This window comes from Chrysemys picta, chromosome 10, assembly GCF_011386835.1.
Source record: "Chrysemys picta bellii isolate R12L10 chromosome 10, ASM1138683v2, whole genome shotgun sequence".
In the NCBI taxonomy this organism is placed as follows: Eukaryota; Metazoa; Chordata; order Testudines; family Emydidae; genus Chrysemys; species Chrysemys picta.
In genome coordinates this window covers 33,841,862-33,864,554 of record NC_088800.1, presented here as the reverse complement: position 1 = coordinate 33,864,554, position 22,693 = coordinate 33,841,862, and the positions used below count along the sequence as shown (strand labels likewise).

General features: G+C 39.9%; 1 protein-coding gene across 8 annotated transcripts in view; it reads right to left on the bottom strand.

Annotated features, from left to right (window-relative positions):
• TLN2 (talin 2) overlaps positions 1-22,693 on the bottom strand; it is a 378,548-nt gene that overhangs the window by 131,951 nt on the left and 223,904 nt on the right. For all 8 annotated transcript variants that reach the window (XM_065558354.1, XM_065558350.1, XM_065558353.1 and 5 more), the window contains 9 exons: positions 20,664-20,740; positions 15,038-15,218; positions 12,624-12,737; positions 11,593-11,701; positions 10,677-10,885; positions 9,122-9,220; positions 7,055-7,222; positions 4,940-5,234; positions 794-960 (listed from right to left, as the gene is read on the bottom strand). In XM_065558354.1, coding sequence (XP_065414426.1) covers positions 794-960; positions 4,940-5,234; positions 7,055-7,222; positions 9,122-9,220; positions 10,677-10,885; positions 11,593-11,701; positions 12,624-12,737; positions 15,038-15,218; positions 20,664-20,740 — 1,419 coding nt within the window. The remainder of the gene's footprint in view (positions 1-793; positions 961-4,939; positions 5,235-7,054; positions 7,223-9,121; positions 9,221-10,676; positions 10,886-11,592; positions 11,702-12,623; positions 12,738-15,037; positions 15,219-20,663; positions 20,741-22,693) is intronic.

Here is a 22,693-nt window from a genome sequence, read left to right as displayed (position 1 = left end):
TATCTGATCAACCTGATTTCTACAGATTAACGTCACTCTAAGATGAATTAGAGAAGGAAGTTCAACTATCATCATGATTTCAGGTAGAAATTCATTGTAGGTGCAGGTTACTGCTTACCATGTTAAATATAGTGAAGAAAGCAGTCAGACTTTCAGTACATAGTCCAGCGTTTTAAACCACATAGCTCCATTACTCCCCACACAGTGTCAATGTAAAATATTGTTCTTCAGGGCAATATTTACTTCTACTGGGCAACTACATGTTAAAACTCCACATATAGTAGGGAACTACTATTCTGTAAATTGTCTATTATCTGTGCTCTAACAATTACAGTATTTATATAATCACAGTATTTAAAGTTCACTTTTTAATTCCCAATTTAACAAGACTTTTAGTAGTTATAATCTAATTATCAGAATGTTGAATTAGGACTTATGTTTGACATGTTAGTTTTTCCCTTTTTAAGGCCTGAAAAAGTATTAGTAAGTCAAGGACATATACATCTATCAGGTCAGTAAAGTCACCAAAAGAATATGGAAAGAGTTTTGGAATCCAGAAAGAATGGATCAACTAATATGCAAACGTCTAATGGACTTTTAGTTAAAGTACCCAGTGAAGTTGTCAAATGCAACCCAAACATTCATAGGCTAAGCAAGGTTTCTGCTTTATAACAATTCCTATTTACAACCTACTAACTACACATAATGACTCATGTTTGCGCACAGGTATGAATAATTAAGTTAATATTCAGTGCCTTTCAGGTTCTTCAGTTCACTGTTTCCTGGTAGGTACCTTTGCAGCTTCAACCATGCGAGCTGTAGAATCTGCCAAAAGTTTAGCTGCAGCTAGAAGCTTTTTAGAGTTGTCCATGTCAATTTCAGCCTCAGCATCTGACCTCATAGCATTGACAAGATCCGAAGTAGCTTGAGCAAGAACCCTGGCCTGCCGCACCATTTCACCTACAATATTAACAAGTTAAGTTTTGAATTTCTTCACCTTTATCTAAATTTCAGTTTCAAAAATCCCCTACCTAAGACTAAAATAAAATTAGATTTTCTGAAATCCTCGTTTGAATTAAAATTACAAGCAGATACTTCATTGCTCAAAAGCTTTAAACACACAGTTTTGGATCAACACAACTGATCATGGGAAACTGATAACATTTGACTAACAAGAAATGCAGTAGGATGAACATGCATAGCACTATGCTTAACACTAATTATACACTTAATTCTACCTACATGCGTTAGGTGAAGTCTTGGCCCCAAGAAGTCAACGGAATTTTTGCCACTGATTTTAATAGGGCGAGTATTTCACCCCTTCACAACAATACTACTGATTTGTTTTCGCATAGGTGAGAAACCATAGGTTCCCTTTTCTTGCTTCTTCCTCAAATGCATTTCAAGAAGCCTATTTTACTGAACTGTACAGAATAATTTAACACTTCTGGCAGAAGTGACTCAGTACCAATTCATTAGTAACAGTGTTAGGGTTTTAAACTTGAAAATAGGTAGAAATTAAAGTGATAACACAATGAGTTTATGCATCACTCATGGTCAAGCACAGAGGTCAAATGGGGATGTTTGTTTCTGAAGTGGATGCAGATCATTTTTAGAACACGCTTACTTTATTAATATAACTGATACTACACCAAACTCAAAAGCAAAGTGAATCCATTGAAGCTTCCGGATTAACTGTTTGGCTCCCTTTCTTCCCCAAAGGTTAACCAAAGGCAGCAGGTGCTTAGCTCAAAAGCCTACTGTTGTGTTTAAGAAGTCTCAACAGTATATGTTCCAAAGTAGTTTTGACACGCAAAAATTTTTTCAAAGCTTCCCATACTGCCATGGGGATTTCTCAGATACTGTAGGAAGTTAACAATGTTATCTATGAGGAAGTGGTTTCTTAGCACACTCCTCCAGTCTGGAACGGAATATGAATAAAAGTAACAGATTTCACTGCACCTTTACAGCTATCTTCTGACATGTAATTTTTGGACTTAAAAAAGCCCCATAGTTACCAGGAATAAAGGGTAACCCAGTAAGTGGTAAATAATAAAGAGGACAACTCACATTTAGAACAATCTGGATTTCTTGGTAAACAAGGTGCAAGCAAACAGTATGCATTTTAGAAGAACAGGAGTACTTGTGGCACCTTAGAGACTAACAAATTTATTAGAGCATAAGCTTCTGAAGAAGTGGGCTGTAGTCCACGAAAGCTTATGCTCTAATAAATTTGTTAGTCTCTAAGGTGCCACAAGTACTCCTGTTCTTCTTTTTGCGGATACAGACTAACACGGCTGCTACTCTGAAACCTGTCAGTATGCATTTTAATATTGCTAAATGTAAACGTATACATCTAGGAACAAAGAACATAGGCCATTCTTACAGGATGGGGGACTCTATCCTGGGAACCAGTGACTCTGAAAAAGATTTCGGGTTGTGGTGGATAATCAGCTAACATGAGTTCCCAGTGTGACCTTGAGGCCAAAATAGCTAATGTGATCCTAGGATGCGTAAATAGGGGAATCTCAGGTAGGACCAGAGTGCTTATTTTACCTATATATTTGGCACTAGCGCAACTGCTACTAGAATACTGTGTCCAGTTCTAGTGCCCACAATTCAAGAAGAATGTTGTTAAACTGGAGAGGTTTCAGAGAAGATCCACAAGAATGATTAAAGGATTAGAAAACATGCTTAAAATGGTAGACTCAAAGAGCCCAATCTATTTATCTTAACATAGAGAAGGTTAGAGCGTAACTTCATTACAGTATCTACACGGGGAACAAATATTTAGTAACGGGTCCTTAAATCTAACCAAGAAAGTTATAACACAATCCAAAGGCTGAAAGTTGAATACAGACAAATTCAGAATAGAAATACAACCACAAATTGTTTGAATGTGAATAGCCTATACTAAAAACCTAGCATAGCACCGTGACCAAATGCATCCCTGTATTTACACCCTGCACACTACTGTAATAATCTTGTGAGGCATCATTTGAAAACTAATAACTCACTGGTTAATAATATCATGGTGAAATGTGTGTATATTATTATATGTGAAATTATGAATTATATGCAAAGTTGTTAGCACATGTTCAAACCCACATAGCCCTGACTATGCAGAAGTTGTTAAACAGGTCCATCCTAAACAAAGAAATGTGTGTTTCTTATACATATATCTATAGATATAGATATATGTAGTAAACAGGGTCCTTGGGACAGCAAGAGAAGGTAAATCAGTTCCTCAAAGACAAAGGACAAGCCAGTGCCTCTAGCCAAGTATCATCAAGGTTAATTGGCAAATCATCTGTCAAGTGGCCCACTCTTTGGCAATGAAGGGGGGCAGGAACAGATCAATCTGCATTTTAGGGAACCTCTTTCACCATGAGAATGTCTGTTTCCTCAGCAGCTGGAGAGAACTTTACCTCAGGATGACACTCAGGAAAATGCATTTCAAAGGGTGATTGGATTATGAAAGTGAGGGGCAAAACCACCCCAAATGTCATCTTTCTTTCTCTCCATATCTCTCTACGTCTTTCTCTCTTTTTACCTAAGATGACAAAGAAACCAGCCCTTTGACTTTCAGGGAGGTCCTGACCTGAGAATTCGGTCAGCAATGCCGCTGGGAACCTGCGGAAACGATTTTACCCTGAACCAAATCTAGCTTAAGTTTTTAGTTACTAGAAAGTGTTTTATGTTTATTTCTCTTGTAACCATTTCTGACTTTAATGCCTTATACTTGTACTCACTTAAAATCTCTCTCTTAGTAGTAAAATAAACTTGTTTTATTTTTTAATCAAAAACTAACCTAGTGTTGTGTTTAAACTGAAGTGTTTGGGTAACTCAGTAGAAATAGCAAACTGCTGAATATTGACCCTTTACACAGGGGCAACAGACATATAATATCTGAAGTACCTAGGATAGGGCTAGACAGTGCAGAACACATGTATTGGGGAAAATTCAGAACCACGAGTGTGTTGGGGTCACCCTGCAACTAGGAACCAAGGCTTGTGGAAGCCAAGGTGTGACTGGAGTGTGGTTGACAGGCTGCTGGGGTCAGAGCTGTTGGACCAGGGCTGCAGCTATACACAGACACTCAGGGTGTGACCTGTGTGCAGTTTGGCTGTTTGTGAACGGCCCAGGCTGGGGAGTGACAACAGCAAAGCATCATGAGGCACCCCAGGTTGCAGGGCAGGTGGTGACACAGCCTCTCACTGGTCTGGATTGTACCCTTGAATGTGACAAGCATCAATGCATGTATGGCTGTGAACTGTATATAAACACTATCCAAAGTAACCTTATCCAAGGTTTCTCAACATTTCACATTTCTATAATGGAGTTGTATGTCAAGCTCATCAAACATTAGGCCTCTGCTTGGTTTGGCTCCAACGGCTATGTTCTTTAAACAAAGAGCTTAAGGGTTCAAAAGCTACACTATAAAAGCCAAGCACATAATGGAAACAAAATTCTTGCCTGCTAAGTCTAGTCAGGTAAATAAATCTTTAGGGAGCTAATTACTGGCAAAGAATAAAATTGCTGATTGAGCACTTTAACAGGTTGTATTCACATTTAGAGATACAAAACAGCTATAACATTTGCATGATGTGAAGCACTGCAACACAACCAGCAAGACATTAGACATCATATACACTGCATCCCCTCATTTTCCAGGCATGATATTAGTTGTGTTAGCAGAGCTCCATATGCATCCATTATACAATTTAGGAACCCCCTTCCCCCAACACACACTTACGGGTATTTTAATGATTTAATATTGTGGTTAGAATGACTGCTCATGGGAGCACAAGCCTATGGGCATCACAAGCATTAAGGATTTCTGATTTGCATTACTTGAAACGGGTATATGTCGAAGGGAACTTGAGTCAGATGAAAGTAATATCCCCTTTAGAGAGAGTATGAAGATAAAGCAGCTCACCAGCATCCCCCATCGAACTGAAGATGCTTTCAGTGACACACATAATGGTATCCGTTGCCTGGTCATAGCGTCCAATGGGCTCTCCCCTGCTTGCAAACTGACGGACGTGCTGCAAGAGGTCATTCAGGGCCTGGCTGACTATACTGGCTGCTGCACTGACCTGCTTCAGCAGCTCAGAGTCATCTGTGGCAGCCTGACAGGCTCTGACACAATTCTCCACTGAACGATCCACCAGTTTTCCAGCCTCGATCAGCTGTTCCTGGCATACGGGAGAGCTGATAGTGGGGCTCACAACCTACATTGAGAGAGAGAACACGGTGTTTAGAAAAGATTTAACAGGCCAGAAGTTACCAGCCCACTGCTAAAAGATGACATATCCATGTCCTTAGCATTCAGAAAACAGCTTATTCACCTAACAGTTGCCACACCACAGCATGAGGTACTGCAGTTATCTTCTACTGTCAGAAAAGAGATTAGTAATGTATATCATACCACAGCATGGTATGATTACCACTGGAGGCTAACAAAGAGTTAAAAATGCCCTTGCCCTTTTAAGTTAAGACTTTTTTGGATTACTGAACAAATGGAGAAATACATGAAGTTGGTTCTGAATGGCAGGTATGGGGCAGATTCTGGCAAGATAGCTGCAGTCATTTCACACAGCTCTGTGTCCTAGAACTTCACTTGAAGAAAGCTTATCATAGGGACTGTGATCCTTTACTGAAGTTTAATTAAAGTTGGTATTGCAAAGCCTTCCACTGTCAGCCAATATTTTGCTAAAGCCAAAAATAACTCCTGGAAAAACAGATAAGAAAATTGCGTGTCTGAAAGTACAAACTACCACGCCGAGCAACCCATGGATGTGCTCTAATAATGCAACAGATTCAGTCCATATCATTCAGGTATGTCAAGTAAGTTACAGGCAAAGGAAAGAAGTCGGATGGGTGTTTTTCCACAAAAGAAAAAAATGACATTGACTGCCTTGTGCCATCCTGTGGAAATATAAAAGCAGTCAGAACATCACATCCAGTTAATGATCTTACATATTCATTATACAAAGCCCAGCAGTCACAGCAATGAAGTAGAAAAGACTGAAAATTGAATACCACAAATTGGCTATTAATTTTATTATAATCCTCTTGGGTGTTCTACAATATCTGAATGCTCATTTTCCAACAGCAATTATTCCTAAGAAACCCAACCCTGCAGATCACAAATATTTTGTATTTTCATATGCTAAAGCTTTTAAGTCTTAAGATGAAAACAGTAACATTTCTCCAAACAGAGCCACATTGAACACAGTGATTCTATTTGAGATTTTGCTTTCTGTGGATTGGAGCTCCTTTGTATTTTCCTTAGGCCAACTCTCAATACACAGGCAAAACTGATGGGTCTCTCTTTGTTCACATCAGAAACTGTTAAATGATGCAAAAGCATATAAATCTGAACACAAACCTTTCGGCAAACTTGGCTTGAATTTCTGTTATGATGAAAATAATGCAGGTGAACGTGTGCTGATTATAGGTTTCGTTAAACATTTCACATAACTGTACAGCAAGCTGTGTTTCTCAGAGTAATATTTTCAGCATTTTTATCACTATTAGCAATACAGCAGGCCATATCAGTTATCCACGGACCTTCCTCTGGAATAGCATGGCAGCACTTCATATTCTAAAGGCTGCCCTTTGATGTTCAGTGTAATCTAACAAGAAGCCAAACCACAAACACACTAATTAGCAATTGTTTAATAATGATACAATAGAGAAACTGTCTAGTCTGGGCTGGCCCAAAGGGGAAACAAATGAAGGCAGGACATGCTTCATTAAATAATCACTACTCCTGGCCAAGTTGTGAAATGCTCACAGCAGCAGCAATCAACACCTGCAAGAGAGGGTAATTGAGAAACAAGGCACTATCCAAGGTGTCTTGGGGACAGAACCCTAAATATCTTTGCATAGTTTTATCTTTTTGTAGGAGCTCTAACTCCAGGATATTCAAGGATAACTGATTAAACCATATCAACAATACACCCAGGGAAGACTGTAACCAATTAGCGTGTAACATACTGAAACAATGCATTGCCCCTTTCACAAACCCCATTACCACGAGCCTTACCTTGGCACATGCCACAAGCTGAGAGGTGGATAGTGCACATTGTGTAGCAGCAGCAATAACCCTGTTCTGCAGGACTGTATCCTCAGCAACTTGAGCCACATTCTTAGCCTTCAACACCAACATGGCAGCAGCATTTGCAACAGCTTTGGCAAGACTCATCAGTACATCCTGGCAAAACAAAGGACAAAACTTGACCTAAGCAGTCAGAAATACTCATTAGTGTCAATATTTTGGATTCCTTAAAATTAAACTAGAATATTCTGATTTTAAGAAGCCTCAAAGCGTCTACAAAGGGGAAGTTATGGTAGAGTCCCAGTGAAACATTGCTATGTATTATCCAGAAATGTTCTTTGTTACACATGGCCTGCTTAAAGGGTCAAAATGCTTTGTGAAAACAGGTTACTAATCTGAGTGAATAGATCACCTTTTGGGAATGGGTAGAACTACACACTTCGGATTTGTGATAACCAAATGCAAGATATTGACTCCATATCACAAAGTATATTGTAGTGCAATTTAGAGCTGTAATCTCAGTGTAGACATGTGGGAATGCATCACTGTAAGAACATGTGAAGTTAGTTACTAGCTATGCACACTCAAAACCTGAGTTGATCTCACTGGGTAAGTGGTGAGCTACAGCCATATGTTTTACCTAAGGTAAAGTTGAAGATTTCAGATCGCAAAATGATAACTAATTATGGGCAGGTATCGGATACTGCATATTCAATACAAAGTGCACTGTATAGAAAAGCAAAAGAAAATGGCACGGCAACCTTAATTTATAAAGGGGTGCAAACAGTGTGTCTGGGGGCTATCCATTTGCTAGTACAGTTTTCTTTTACACTATAAAATATTGGCTCCAAGCTGTAACTCCTCAGAGGCCCCAGCTCCAGAAGATGTTTTATTCTTGAAGAAAAATGCATTTGGTTGTTTGAAGCTGTAAAAGTGGTTTAATGCTTGTATTGCTATAATTCAAATACACAACCTCATTTAAAATTCTGCTATCAATGTGCTTCAATTATTTTTGATACAACAGAGCCGGATTGAGACCCTCCAAAATAACCATATGATTTTGTTAAGCAGCTTGCCCTCTTGGACATTACATCAGTAGTTTTTCAATGTAATTTTAATTATCATGTTTACTAAATGCAATAGGTACTCAAGGAGAGTACTACAACCTGCTGTATCAATGCACTGGCAAATAACAACACTGCTGTCTAAAGGTCCAAAAATATTGGATTTATACAATCATAATGGTTCTACCACTCACTGAAAGCATATTGTATAAGCAAATAGTACTAAAATGGTCTGAACTGCACATGAGAGAAGACAGTATGTATTTTGCGCACTGTATTTTTACTGTGGTCCAGGATAAAAATCATTTAAGTCTCATGAAATCGGCAAGTTATGGTAAAAAAAAAAATAGTTCTAAAAGGACTAAAAGGCCAGGTAAAGGGCTCCCTCATACTGACTGAAGAGTCTAGGCTCTTCCATAAAACAAGTAAGGATGCATGGGGCTGTCATAGGCATTGGACTATGAATACAACATTACTGAAACACACAGACAGCTTTATTGTTCGAATAAGTGTTTAAATTGGCCATTAAGTTCTGTTGGGATATGTCTCACATACAGTATAATCTATCTGCTGTTGTAAATTACTTCCCTTTGGTTCTAAGGCAAACCTGTTCTTGACACCAAGAAAAACAATCAGGGCATATTTCTTATCGAGCATTTAACAACAATGGTTCTAAATTATTAATGGATGACTGGTGTATTAATCCACATAGGAAACATGCTGTATTAATTGATAATATTCATCTTCTTAAGCTGGATGAAAGAGGAAAGTGTTGAGAGAAATAAAACCAGACTAAACTTTTAAACCTATTAAAGATTTGGACCAATTCAAATTTTGGACAAAATTACAGACATCTTTTCACCTAATCAAAGTGAAATACAAAAGACTTGCATACACACATAGGATAACATTACTGTGAACCTTACATACAATAGCAAGCTCCACTGTGGAATTGCATGGTTCTGGCAGTGAGCAATTCACATGACCTTACCTGAAATCTTTCATCAGTTTCATTCTCTCCTATCTGTCTCAGGAGTTCCCCACTGGCTTGCCCAATGCTTCCAGCTGCAGTTAAAACTGTTTGGCGAGGCTATAAAACAGGTTAATGAAAAGCAAATACATTTTTCTTTAACTTTGTAATTCTCTCAAGACACCTTTGTTAACCACATTACTGTATACAGGGTAATATCACTGAAATCTCTACTCAAGATACCTCTTGGAGTACTATTACTTTTCCTTATTCCTATTTAATTTATCCTGCAGCATCTTAATGACACACGTATCAATATGTTGCTGACTGTGAGAAGAAATCTGATCAGCTTTAATACACATCATAGCAGCAGCTGACGGAAAGGTATGTGTTGGACGCTTTTATTGCAATCTGCTTGGAAGTGGTCACAGATTTCTGGTTTTGCATTAAAACTGCAAAGATCCAGGGCAAACGGATAGCAGACACAAACTCAGACCAGATTGTCTGAAATATTAAATTCTGTCTTGGTCAGTACAATTTCCTATTTCCATAAAATTTTGATGGAGACCATAGATTCATTCTCCTTTTATCTGTTGCTACATGCAACCCTGACATTAAAGACCAAAAAAAAAAAAAAAAAAAAATCAGGTACCAACCCCACTTACTTCCCTAATAACTTGTAATTGAGTTTTTATAGTATTTGAGAGAGGAGGAAAAAAGTGGTAACATTTTTTTCAAACACTTCCAATAAAAATACAGAATGGAATATTACTGTGTATTCAGATTGCCTCAACTTAAAAAGTAAAAAATCAAAACCGCCTCCCCACACCAAAAAAAAAAAAAAAAAAATCCTCCCACAAATAAGGAATGAATAGAGGAGGTGGCAGAAAAAGAATATACGGATCAAGTTTTTTAGGGCTGAATCAATTTCCCCATCTCTGCTCCTAGAGTTCACATTACCACGTTAGCCCCCCAACCACTCACATATACCCCTCATGACTGGTTAGCATCTTAATGGGGCTGTTTGCAGTTGGCAGAATCAAAGCCAGTCACTTGATTTTTCAATACTAGTTAGATAGCAGAGTCTCGTCAGTGGCCACCCGAAGGCTTTGCAAACAACTTGTGAAAATCTAATTCCTATAAATACATGTGTCACTTGACAACAGATAATGCATACAACATCAAACACTGAACCTGGGTCATTTACAATATAAGGGCATGACTGGATACAACAGTGTGGATACAATATAGAGAAACAGCTGGCTGATATATGAAAGAGGAAACACATGGGTGAATATTAACTGGGAGGCTGTTCTAGGATCAAGGTGCCGCACTTAAAGGCATGAAGTCAGAGGTATGTGGAAGACACAAAGAAAGCAATCAGGAGAAGTGCTTGGATAGTCTCTTGGGGATTATAGGGGAAACAGTGGCAGGAGAGGGTTGGGAAGACACGGCCTGGAAAGAGCCATTCTGGTTAATTGGATAAATGCTTTATACCCAAACACTTTAATTGAGGAGAATGCGTTTAAGCCAAGGGGAGCCTGTGAAAGCTCACTACTTGTGTCCATATTCTCACCTCTCCTGAAGTGGGCTGCACCGCTTTCAGCAAGTCCGAGACAGCACCTGCCAGAGTCCGAGCAGCTTTCAGGAGGTCCTCCCCACTTCCAACTTCATCGTCCATTAGGGCAGCAAGCAGTTTCACACCCTTGGACATCTCAGTCAGGTTAGAAGAGATGGTTGTAATCGCACATCCCACGGCCGTGTAATCAGTGTCAACTGGGTCACCTGTATAAGTGAAGGGAACGATAAGTGCACAAGCAAGTAGTACAGCACAAGCTGGTTTCTGGTCAGATAATTAGGAGTAAAACTGAAGGGAGTAAAGAAGACATGGCAACATAATTCAGGCATCATTTTGAAAATATAGCATCTACTATCCACTTTTCCTGCCCATAGATATGACATATGTATGTTCTAATGGAATATTTTCTCTTCACAACTGTCCAGGTAAGCAAAACACCCACAATTTCAGTTACCTCTCCCATATTCACTATATGGAGGGACCCAAAGAAATACAGTATTGAATACTAGCTGCCTTTAAACATCTTATACCTAACCTGCAATTCAGAGAAAAACTGAAAAACTGTGTAAGACACAGGATCAGACAGACAGACCAGAACAAGCCATCTGTACACATAACTAAATATCCTGGCTCTAGGAGTGGCCAATAAATGATACTTCAGAACACCCATTTTACTCTCAATTACCTGAGGCAAGTAAAATATTAGGTTTTATCTTTATCAGGGGAGTGTGAATAGATTCTGCATGAACGCTGGTAAAAAATAGACAATAAGGTTTGTTTCCGTCATAAAAGCCATTTGTGTATTTGGAGGAAAACGTATTCCTGAACATCTCCTGGGCAGCCTCCATCTTGTTGAAAAGAGGTTGGTACATACACAACAGCAGCCTGGCAAAGTCCAATCCCTGTAATTTACCTGCTGTGAGGTTAACAACAGAGGCAGTTCCTGCGGTGATAGCATCAACCTGAGAGTGAATTTCATGTTTTGATTCATCAACTTTGTTCTGAACCCATACCCTCGATGCCTAGAAAGAAACAACATCAGAGTATTAAGGACTGCAATGCCATACTACAAGTGAAACAAACTCAAGATAAGGTAATAGGTAAAGTTCTTTGCAGGCCCTTGATTCTTTCAGAAGCCTTTTAAATGATGCAGATGGCATCAGCTAAGCTTTTAGGCTGAAATAAGAGTTTTTCCTTACAGTAACTGCAAGATCATAGGTTGACTGCTCTGATTTCTGGGTGAACGCCATAAATATGGTGTCAAAATGGTGCACAATGGAGGACCACAGAACATCATCTGGTTCATCATGGGGACTCACCAATCTTATTGGCTCTACTCCATCCCAAAATTGGATCCAAAGTGGTGTTCCAAAGCTGACAGGCTCCATATCTCATTAACAATTATAGCTAAGAAGCCACGTAAGAATATTTAAACAGGTAGGCTTGAGCCAAAATTTCTAGAGCCAAAAATAGGTGAAAAACCTTGAGATGTATCTGACAGGATTACACCCACCCTTCTTTAGGGTCATGAGCTATCACTACACAAGCTGTGCCTTCTTCAGCATCTTGGTTTTGCATTACAGCCACTCCTTCAATTTCTCCCCTTAGGGGTTACTTACTACAACAGTCCAAGCACCAGTTTCCCCCTGATTTACTGGCTCAAGTTTTTTCCAGTCTCACGTGTAGATCCATTAAAGTAAATGTGATTGCAAAGATGTGCAAGAAGGGACAACTGGGTCCACGGTGTATAGCCTCAGAAGGTTAATATGAGTCAAACAGAACAAGATATTCTTACACAGATTCCTTAAAATAAACAAGGATTTTCATCTTATTTATAAAGCTGTTGAGATATAAATCTACATCCAGGGACAATGAATAAGCTCTGAAATAAATAACTCAAGCCGTTTAGATGAATCCCTATAGGGATCACATGAATTAACTCACCATATCATGTCCTAGAGGTGGTAGGTTATCAACTTCATTGAGGTCGGACTGTGCCTGCTGAACAGCATGCATACTAGTATTAATAGTCCCCATCAAGGCCTGCTGTGCTGAGGTCTGTGAAATAGACAAGGAAAATTAGTGTCTGCCAAGCTGCAAGTGATGATTTAGGCGGATCTGAAATGTTTTCTGGTATATACTAAGTAAATGAGATTAAATCATTGGACTTGTGTAAATGGTGAATTTTATTTTGATTGCTCTGTTTCTAGTCACAGTCTCCTCCTGGGTCATACAGAAAGAATGCTTGTGCGGGTATGAATGGTATGGGTATGCCAGAGACCCTGAATGGGCAGGTTGGTTTCTAAGCATTACACTAGTGCTCTAGATAGGACAGTAAAAAAAATAATAGCCGATACACATCATTGTCAATGTTAACAGGTCCAACTGCCAGATCCAAGACATCACTTATTAATTAGTTCCCAATCTCCTCATGGTCTTTGATTCCCTTCTTTAAGGAACCATGAAACTGTATGTATTAAGTAGTGGCTAACCCACAGCAGCACAGAAACTTCCAGCATTAATGGACCATGCTAGTATCACCTGGCTCCCAGATGCACGTCTTTGGGCCCAAACCTGGAAGAGGAATCCTGAGAAAAGATGGGAAAGGAAGCGACAGCCAAATCCAGGCAACCTCCCAAGGTACTCGTCTGCCCTATTTCAAACTTGTACATCTTTGGGAAACTTGATCAGCTCCCATGCAGGAGACGAAAACCGAATGAGCTTCTTTAAGCAGGGGGAAGCTTTTCAGTACAGTAACTCTTTGCTATTAATTGAGAACACGAACTCCCCCCAAACTGCAGCAGTGTCACGGGAACTGCAAAATCCCAGTAACTTCATGTAGGAAGACAAAGGTTTTGCTGATAGGACTGACCTGTCTACAGTGCACCTTGTTTCTGGAACAATTTATGCGCTTTCCACATTGCACATAAAACTATTATTAGAAAAGACATTCATGCTCCATGCCACATTTTGACAGAGCAACTCAGAGACTTCTCTACTTTCAGACAGAGGGGATAGTTTTTGCTAATACTGTGTTAATTTGCATAAATCTTTCATAAACAGAGCTAAGGGTAAGCTAATATTAGAACACAAAGGGCGGAGAAGAAACTTACAAGCAAATATAAAAAATGGAGTATGTTGACCAGTAACATTTGAGCCAACAGGGGTAATACAGGTTTAACCATGGGTGCATCCTCATTGATTTCCATTACTATGGTTTTAGTTTGAGTCTGAATTTATCTTCCTAATCCCCCAAGGACTGGCAGAAACAGCTGAATATCATGTTTTAAGATTTTTATTATCTAACAATGCAAAATGATCACTCAGACGTTTCTCTGATTCAGTCTCAAGGCTGTTTAAAATATTTTGTTATTCTCAGTTATATGTATTGCAAAAAATTGGATTTTCCACAATCAACATGCCCACTATTCATGTAAAAAAGTACCAGTGTCTTTTTCACATGAGTTCTGTGAATGTGAACATGAGTTTTGAATTTACTTCCAAGATAGCATCATCAGCTTCCTGGAATCTGATACCCCATTAGCTTCATCAGGAGTAATTCTAAAATCAAACTGACATCTATGTGATACGGGTGCTGCAGAGCTGAAGGCTGGGATGAGTATGTATTGCTATACGCATTACCTACTGATGAGTAAATTAATATTCTTCTGAATTATGCTGCTATGATATTATGAAAATTTGCCCTATTAGGGTATTTAGAGGACATGTATAGGCCTTCATTAATAGATCCTTTAAAATTAAATAAATGGTCTTAGTCAATACATGTTTAAAAACTGGTAGACATAAAGGGTAACTTTTATAGTTACAGTTGTACAGAGAAATTAAAATTATATTAATATGACTGTTTAATAAAGTGAGCTTAATATTCAAGTCCAGTGGCATTATATACAGTATATACTCGGAGCTAGCAACAGACTTCATAGGAATATTCAAAGCAGAAAGTGATGCCTAGATAAATGATTTTTTTAGAACAATGTAAATAGATACATATTGTATTTTTCATACAGTACCACTTACCCTCATCAACAATATTCAGCCTTCCTACCCTCTTTCCCAGCCCATGTCAGACAGTTTTATAACTACTTTAAGAAAAGTTTTAAGGCAAAGAGGGGGGAGTAAAGAGGTGGACTATGACTATGGGACTCTGTGTGTTTCAAGGAAATTCAAAGTATGCAGTTTAACAAGAGAATCAGCCAAACAGTGCAGTAAAACAACACAGACAGTCCCCAGCCCTTATCTAATAACAGGGTGTGTGCACATACTTATTTCAGACCACTCACAGCACAGGCTACAAGTGCTGGTTTCCAAGGTCATTATGAAACAAACATGTTGCTCACCAGAGGAGGCATGTGGCCTCTGTGCATTTGCCCAATCATGACTTGTTGCTGGGGAGAAGGCATGCTGCCAATATTGAAAGTCTCCGGGCCACTGGAGCCTGAACGCATCACAGCAGGCAATGCCACCGAGCCATGTTCTACCTTCCCAGTTCGGTTGAACTGCTGCTGCAAGATGGTAGATCTGAAAAGGGAATGCACATTAGAGCATGGCAGCGAACGGCGAGCAGTTAAGAGCAGAGTTTTTGTGGGAGTTTGGCCTGAGAGAAGAGTGGTGATTTTGTGTTCTGTTCAGAACAGAGCATAAAATCACTACCGGAGTGATTTGTTCCAAGTATGTGGCTTGATTCAGTGCTTGCTGATATCCCTTAACAAGGGGCCAGTGTTGACCTAGTTTGGCTAGGTTAAAAAGCTAGTCACTAGTGAACACTGGAGCAGTGAACAGCTAGCAGCAGCTTCCATGGGAGGGAGCTAGAGGGAGGGTCCCCCAATTCCTCCCCACCCCCCAGGAATAGGGTCTAGGAAAATAACACAATGATGGCTACAGAGGCAGCACTAGAGTGACCTGAGGAGAGGAGAGAAAGAAGATGGTCGGATGCAGAAGCTGCTGATGCACATCATCTTTGAGGGGACATCCGATGGAAACTACTTATGCCTGATAGAACTCAAGGCAGAGAAGTTCAATGATTAGCTATACAGCTGGAAACAATGAGGAAATTCAGACAGGGATTTGAAGGTATAATGCAGGAGAGGAGAGAGGTGCTGGTACAGGCAACTCAAGATTTGAAGACACCTGCTGAACAAAAGGACGTGGAGGGTGACCCATGGAAGAATATGACCATGAAGGACAAAGCAGAGGGCGAGACCAGCTAGCGGTGATGAAATTGAATTTGTTGAACTGGGGAATGAGGAGGAGAAACAGGCAGAAGATGAGGTGGCAAGGAAGAAAGGAAGGTAAGCCAGTCCCTACAGCAGAGAGGAAGAGATGACAGAGATAGCCAGGGACCAGAGCCTAAGGAAATATGAGGATGATGTACAGGGGACTGTGAGAGAGAACGTAAAACAAATTCATCCCAACACCAGGAAGAGACAGGTTTATCTGACTGGGGACTCCATACTCAGAAGAATCGACAGACCAGATCTAGAGAACCAAAGAGAGTGCTGTCTAACAGGATCAAGGGCACGAAATGTGGATGTGAGGCTAAAGAGGATACTGATAGAAGTGGGGGGGAAATCCACTGATTGTGCTGCATGTCAGAATGAATGACACTGCTGGATTCCCATTGGAATGGATCAAGGATGACTACATGTGGCTGGGAAAGACACTTAAAGAAGTGGAAGCTCAGGTGATTTTCAGCAGAATGTACTTCCAGTCCCTCGAGAGGGTGGCAAAGGCATGAAAAGATAATGAAGATCAACAGATGGCTTAAGGACTGGTGCTATGATGAAGATTTTGGGATGATCAAACATTGGGAGGCATTCATAGAAAGAAGAATCTTCTCTATTGATACATCAGATATTCAAGTGGAGTCTATTAATCTTATGGGATCAAGACGGGCAAGACTGATAAGACGAGTTTTAAAGGAGGAGGTGAGGGGAAAAGACTGGGAGAGACTCATGAAATTTCCACCCTTGGCTTCAACACACAGGAGGAGGAATACCAGTTAAATAAAGACAGAGTAAGGGATAATGGAACACCACAAAATGAGAAAACTGGGTGAGGTCCGAGGGAAACAACTGAAAGGCTTTTACATGAATGCAAGGAGTCTGGACAATAAAATGGAGAAACCAGAACTATTGGTGCAAGAGGTCAAACCAGATATTATACGGAATACTATACATGGTGGAATAGTACTCATGCCTGGAATACAGGTATTGTAGAGTATGCGTTATTTAAAAGAGAGAAATAAAGGTAAAGTTGGGGTAATATATATATAATCGAAACAGTAAATTGTAAAGAAATATGAAGTGATAGTATGGACAACACAGCATCTGAGTCAAAATCACTTTGGGGAAGGATTGTAAAAGAGGTTCTGCTGAGGTAGTGTTAAGGTCTGCTATAGACCTCCAGGGTCAGACTAGGATATGGATAATGATCTGTAATATTATTACAAGGATAAATACTTTTGGGAGTTGGGTCATAATGGGAGGCTAACTTCCCAGATATAGATGGGAGAATAAATGTTACTTATACTGCTAGGGCCCGGTTATTCCTGGATGTGATAGATAACAGTTTTCTTCATCAAATCATCACTGAACCAACAAGAGGTGATGTCATTTTAGACTTTGTTTTAGTAAGTAGGGAGGACATCACAAAACAGCTGGTCATAAGAAATAACCTTGGATTGAATGATCACAAGTTGATTCTGTTTAAATTAAATGAAAGGATAATACAAATGAGGTCATCAACCATGGCTTTTGATTTCTAAAGGGCAGAATTTGGGATATTAGGGAATTAGTTAAATAAGTCAGCTGGACTGAAGAGATCAAGGACTTACATGGAGAGATGACTTGGAAATTCTTCAAATCAACTATACAAAAACTATCTGAAATTCACATCCCAAGAAAGGGAAAAAAATTTTAAGGAAAGGCTCCAGACCCAGCTGGAAGAATAACCACCTCACAAAGGTTATTAGGAGTAAGCAGAGAGCTTATAGGGCCGTGGAGGGCAACCTGCGGCCATGTGATGCAACATGCATTTACCAGACTAACCTGGTTTCCTTTTTCGAGAAAATAACTGATTTTTAGATAAGGGAAGTACAGTACGTCTAATATACTTGGACTTCAGTAAAGCATTGGACATGGTACCACATGGGAAATTATTACTGATATTAGGGATGATAGGGATCAGTGCAAGCACGCAAGATGGATAAGGAATTGGCTAAAGAGAAGGCATTGCATTGTGCTGAAAGGTGAATGATCAAACTGTAGAGCGGTTACTTCTGTAGTTCCTCAAGGATCGGTCTTGGGACAAACCTTATTCAATATTTTTATTAATGACCTTGGCACAAAAAGTAGGAGTGTGCTAATGAAATGGGCTGATGATACCAAGTTATAGACTCATAGACTCTAAGGTCAGAAGGGACCATTATGATCATCTAGTCTGACCTCCCGCATGATGCGGGCCACAAAAGTTGACCCACCCACTCCCGGAAGAATTCTCTCCCTTGACTCAGCTGTTGAAGTCCCTAAATCATGATTTAAAGACTTCAAATCTCTGAGAATCCTCCAGCAAGCGACCCCTGCCCCATGCTGCGGAGGAAGGCGAAAAACCTCCAGGGCCTCTGCCAATCTACCCTGGAGGAAAATTCCTTCCCGACCCCAAATATGGCGATCAGCTGAACCCCGAGCATGCGGGCAAGATTCTCTAGCCAGACCCTCTGGAAAAAGTTCTCTGTAGTAACTTTTAATATCCCATCATTGACCATTGTTGCTAATTACCAGCAATGGCACATTATTGACCTATTGACTAAAATCACTTTATCCCATCAATCCATCCCCTCCATAAACTTATCAAGCTTAATCTTAAAGCCAGAGAGGTCTTTCGCCCCCACTGTTTCCCTCGGAAGGCTGTTCCAAAACTTCACCCCTCTGATGGTTAGAAACCTTCGTCTAATTTCAAGCCTAAACTTCCCGACGGCCAGTTTATATCCATTCGTTCTCGTGTCCACATTAGTACTGAGCTGAAATAATAAGTTGGGAGGCATCGTCCATACAGAGGAGAATTTAAATATTATACAGGAAGATTTGGATGACCCGAAGACTGGAGTGACAGAAATGGGAGAAAATTCAATAGTATAAAGGGCAAGGTAATGCACCTAGGGTCTAATAATAGGAATTTTGGGGGGCTTATCAGTTGGCGAGACAGAGGAGGAGAGAGGCCTGTGTGTGTGGATCAATCACAGGATGACCGCTAGCCACCAATGTGATGCGGCTGTAAAAGAGACAAATGTGATCTTACGATGTATTACACAAGACATTTCCAGTACAGACAGAAAAGTATTAATGCTATTATACAAGGCACTGGTAAGCCCTCATCTGGAATACTGTGTACAGTGCTGGTCACCCATGTTCAAGAAAGATTAATTTCAACTGGAACAGGTGCAGAGAAGAGCTACTAGGATGATCAGGGAATTGAGGGTCTCTCGGAAACTGGAAGAGCTGGGCCTGCTTAGTCTCGCAAAAAGAAGACTGAGAATGGATATGATTGCTCTCTATAAACATATTGGGGATAAATACCAGAGAGGGTGAAGAGCTATGTAAGCAAACGGAGAAAGTTGGCACAAGAACAAATGGATATAAACTGGCCATAAACAAATTCAAGCTGGAAATTAGAAGAATATTTCTAACCATCAGAAGTGAGAGGTTCTGGAACAGCCTCTCAATAGGAGTTGTGGGTCAAACAACTGAATTAGCTGGACAAACTTATGAGCACAGTTGTATGATGAGGTTGCTTGTGACTTCTGATATGTCTTATGTTCCTAAAACTCATGCTTCAGGGTTTCAGCTAGTCACCTGCAGGGGGTCAGGAAGGGATATCGCCCTCAATGTATTTTGGATGGGTTCTCCGCCCCCACCCCCATTTTTGATTTAAAGAGCAACAACGTGCTCGGAAAAAAATTGGTGTAATTTCAGTTACAGATTAACATTGTCCATGCATATTCTTTTGTTACAAGTTTTGAGCTTCTAAATAGAGCGTTTACACTGATAGGATACATTCTGGAAGCCATTTGGAATGGGAAGTGTGAAAAGGAAGCACGTGAAAACATGTACACTACGCTAAAGCTAAAAATTCATGTAAGGCCACATAAAAGATCTAACCAATTCATTTCCTGTAAGCAATATGTATAACATAAATCACAGTCAGACCTTTACACACTGTAGAGACACTACCCTCCTTTCCCTTTGAGTTCAAAGAAGAGGCTTAAGTTAGGCCTCATTATAGCTCACATTGTGCTGAAACTGTTTCGGTTACTTAACAGCAGAAAGCCAACTGAATATTCCTTTTCAAGTGAAGCGCCATTTCCAGGATCCCACACTTGACTCTTTTCATAACCCTGTATAATCCACTCTCTCCCCGCAATGAAATCCCAGAGCCCATTAATTTGTGCTGCACAGTGAGCCAAAGCCTCCCACCTTGTCTTTAACAGCATCTGAAATTAATGATATTTTCCCCATATTAAACCAAACTCTGCTAATGACAGTCACAGAACAATACTGCATGCAAACCCCAATTAAAGCCATCAATTTAGCAAATGTAAGCTATCAAAAGCAAGTATATATTCACAAACCGAAACACAACCTTCTACTAATTCAATTTTTACAACTCTGCATACAGATTGCTACTGAGTTAGTCTCAGTTCTGTAGTTTGTGGTTCAAATCACCACTACTGTACATACTTTACACCAAATAATAGTCTTAGGACAAAACAGGAGACTTCACAACAAAGCTTAACTCTGCAGAACGGCATGGAGACAGAGTTGTTAACTGCAGGGTAATTTAACAGAGAAGTAATTCTTCTGGACAGAAATATATTAAACCATATTTGGGATCAAAGAAAACTACCCACTACTTATTAAACGTTTCACTCTTACGGAAAGAGCCATTTTTCCCATTGCACAAACTCACTTCTTAGGCGACACAGATTCTTCCAACATTGTTGATTCCTCATCACCTTCAAGCCCAAATCTATCCTTACTTTGTTTCTGAAAAAAAGCAAACGTCAACACTTATGTGGCATTTCTATTTCATTTCATTTTTTAAACTCCTCTACCTTTATTTTGTCACTATTTTACACAAATTGTGTCAAGTCATCTGCATGCTCTCTCTCTCGCGCTAGTGCTACACCAGGATTTTTTGGTACTCTTATATGTGAGCAGGCACTTTGTGATAGGATACAACTCCACGTCGTGGGTGCAGCAGACAGGAGAAAGGTCACAAGGAACTTCAGTATCCAGAGCACCTGGATAGGGAAAAACAGTCTGGGTCCCAGCACTCGTGGATTTAAGGTGCATAAAGGGAGAAGACTAACATGGATAGTAGTGCTAGCAGGCCTTGTTTCTGAATAAGACAAAGCACTTGCCCCTCCCAGAAATCAGCACCACCTACCAACTCCCTCAATGTGACTCAGCAGCACAGGTACCTTCCATGCAGCAGCAAATGGGAAGCCTCAACAGTTCATATAGCTCACAGGAACTGGTGCATACAACTCTGCTACAAGGTATCTTGTATTCAAAAGCACCCATATGTGAACCAATATATGATTAATGGACACAAATGACCACCACAAGAAAAGTAACATGCCAAGTGTTACATGGTGCCAGATTCATTTCTTTATCATTATTTTCTAGAAACTTACTTTCAGAAATGTTCATTTCTAATGTGAATTATTTACAATAATGTAAGGGAGGTAGATGTGCACAGGGGAGTTAAATTAGGGTGTGAATTGAGATATTCCTCATAAGCAAGTGACCGCAGAGAGGCATGGTACGTTGTGGAAGAAATGCTGTGTCAGAAATGGATTGCTACAACATCCTTAGCCTTGTAACAGTCATTATACTGAGGCAAAGACAAAAGAGATAGCTATGTCTCTGGAGGTAGTTTAATGGGAACCCTCTTCTTTACCCATGAACAAACCCTGTTTCATTTCAATTTGATTTTAGGTGTGAGTTGAAACAGGCCATTCATTTTTAGAGCCAAGATTCTTTGAAACTTCAACGTTCTTATTTTGCTATTAGTGTAAGGGACAGTTTATAAAAAAAAGAAAAGAAAAAAAAAAAAAGAAAAAAAAAGAAGAGCACCTCAAGTTGCTGGGTTTCCAATCATCTACCACTGACAAGTTGCAGGGATAAAATTCTTTTCTGGCCCTCACTGTGACATCAGACCCAAGCATATGGTATAACAAGGGGAAGTTGTGGTAGAAAATCTACACCAGAATAGGTCATTAAAGATTCCCTGAGAATTTACATTACAAGATTTCTATATGACTGTAGGTGATAAACAAATGTGGTAGAGACAGAACTCAAGCTTGACAACTAGAAACAGCATGTTTCTCATTTGAGTCATGACACAGAATGGGAGTTAGTTTGTTAACCTATTCCTATTTCACTCATTTAGAAGCTGGTTTTGTGAGCAGATTTTAAAGAAGAAATCAAAGGACTGGTTTGGGAGTCGAAATCTGCACATCTGTACACTCTCAGTATATACAGAGAAGCTGCCTTAGCTTGGAATTCTACTTGTAAAACTTAGAGCAGTTCGAAAAGACAATTACCTTTTCCCGTAACTGGTGTTCTTCAAGATGTGTTGCTCATGTCCATTCAACTTAGGTGTGTTTGCTCACCACATGCAGTGGTGCCGGAAGTTTTTCTCTCAGCAGTATCCTTAGGGGACCTGCTCTGGCGCACCCTGGAGTGGAGCATCACCAGCCCCCTCCACCCTCAGTTCCTTCTTGCCAGAAACTCCGACAGTGGGGAAGGAGGGCGAGTCGTTGAATGGACATGAATAACACATCTCGAAGAATACCAGTTACGGAAGAAGGTAACTGTTTTTTCTTCTTCAAGTGATTGCTCATGTCCATTCAACTTAGGTGACTCCAAGCAGTACCCATGGAGGCGGACATGTAGATTGCAACACAGCTCTGCTGAACCCAGTACCGTCCT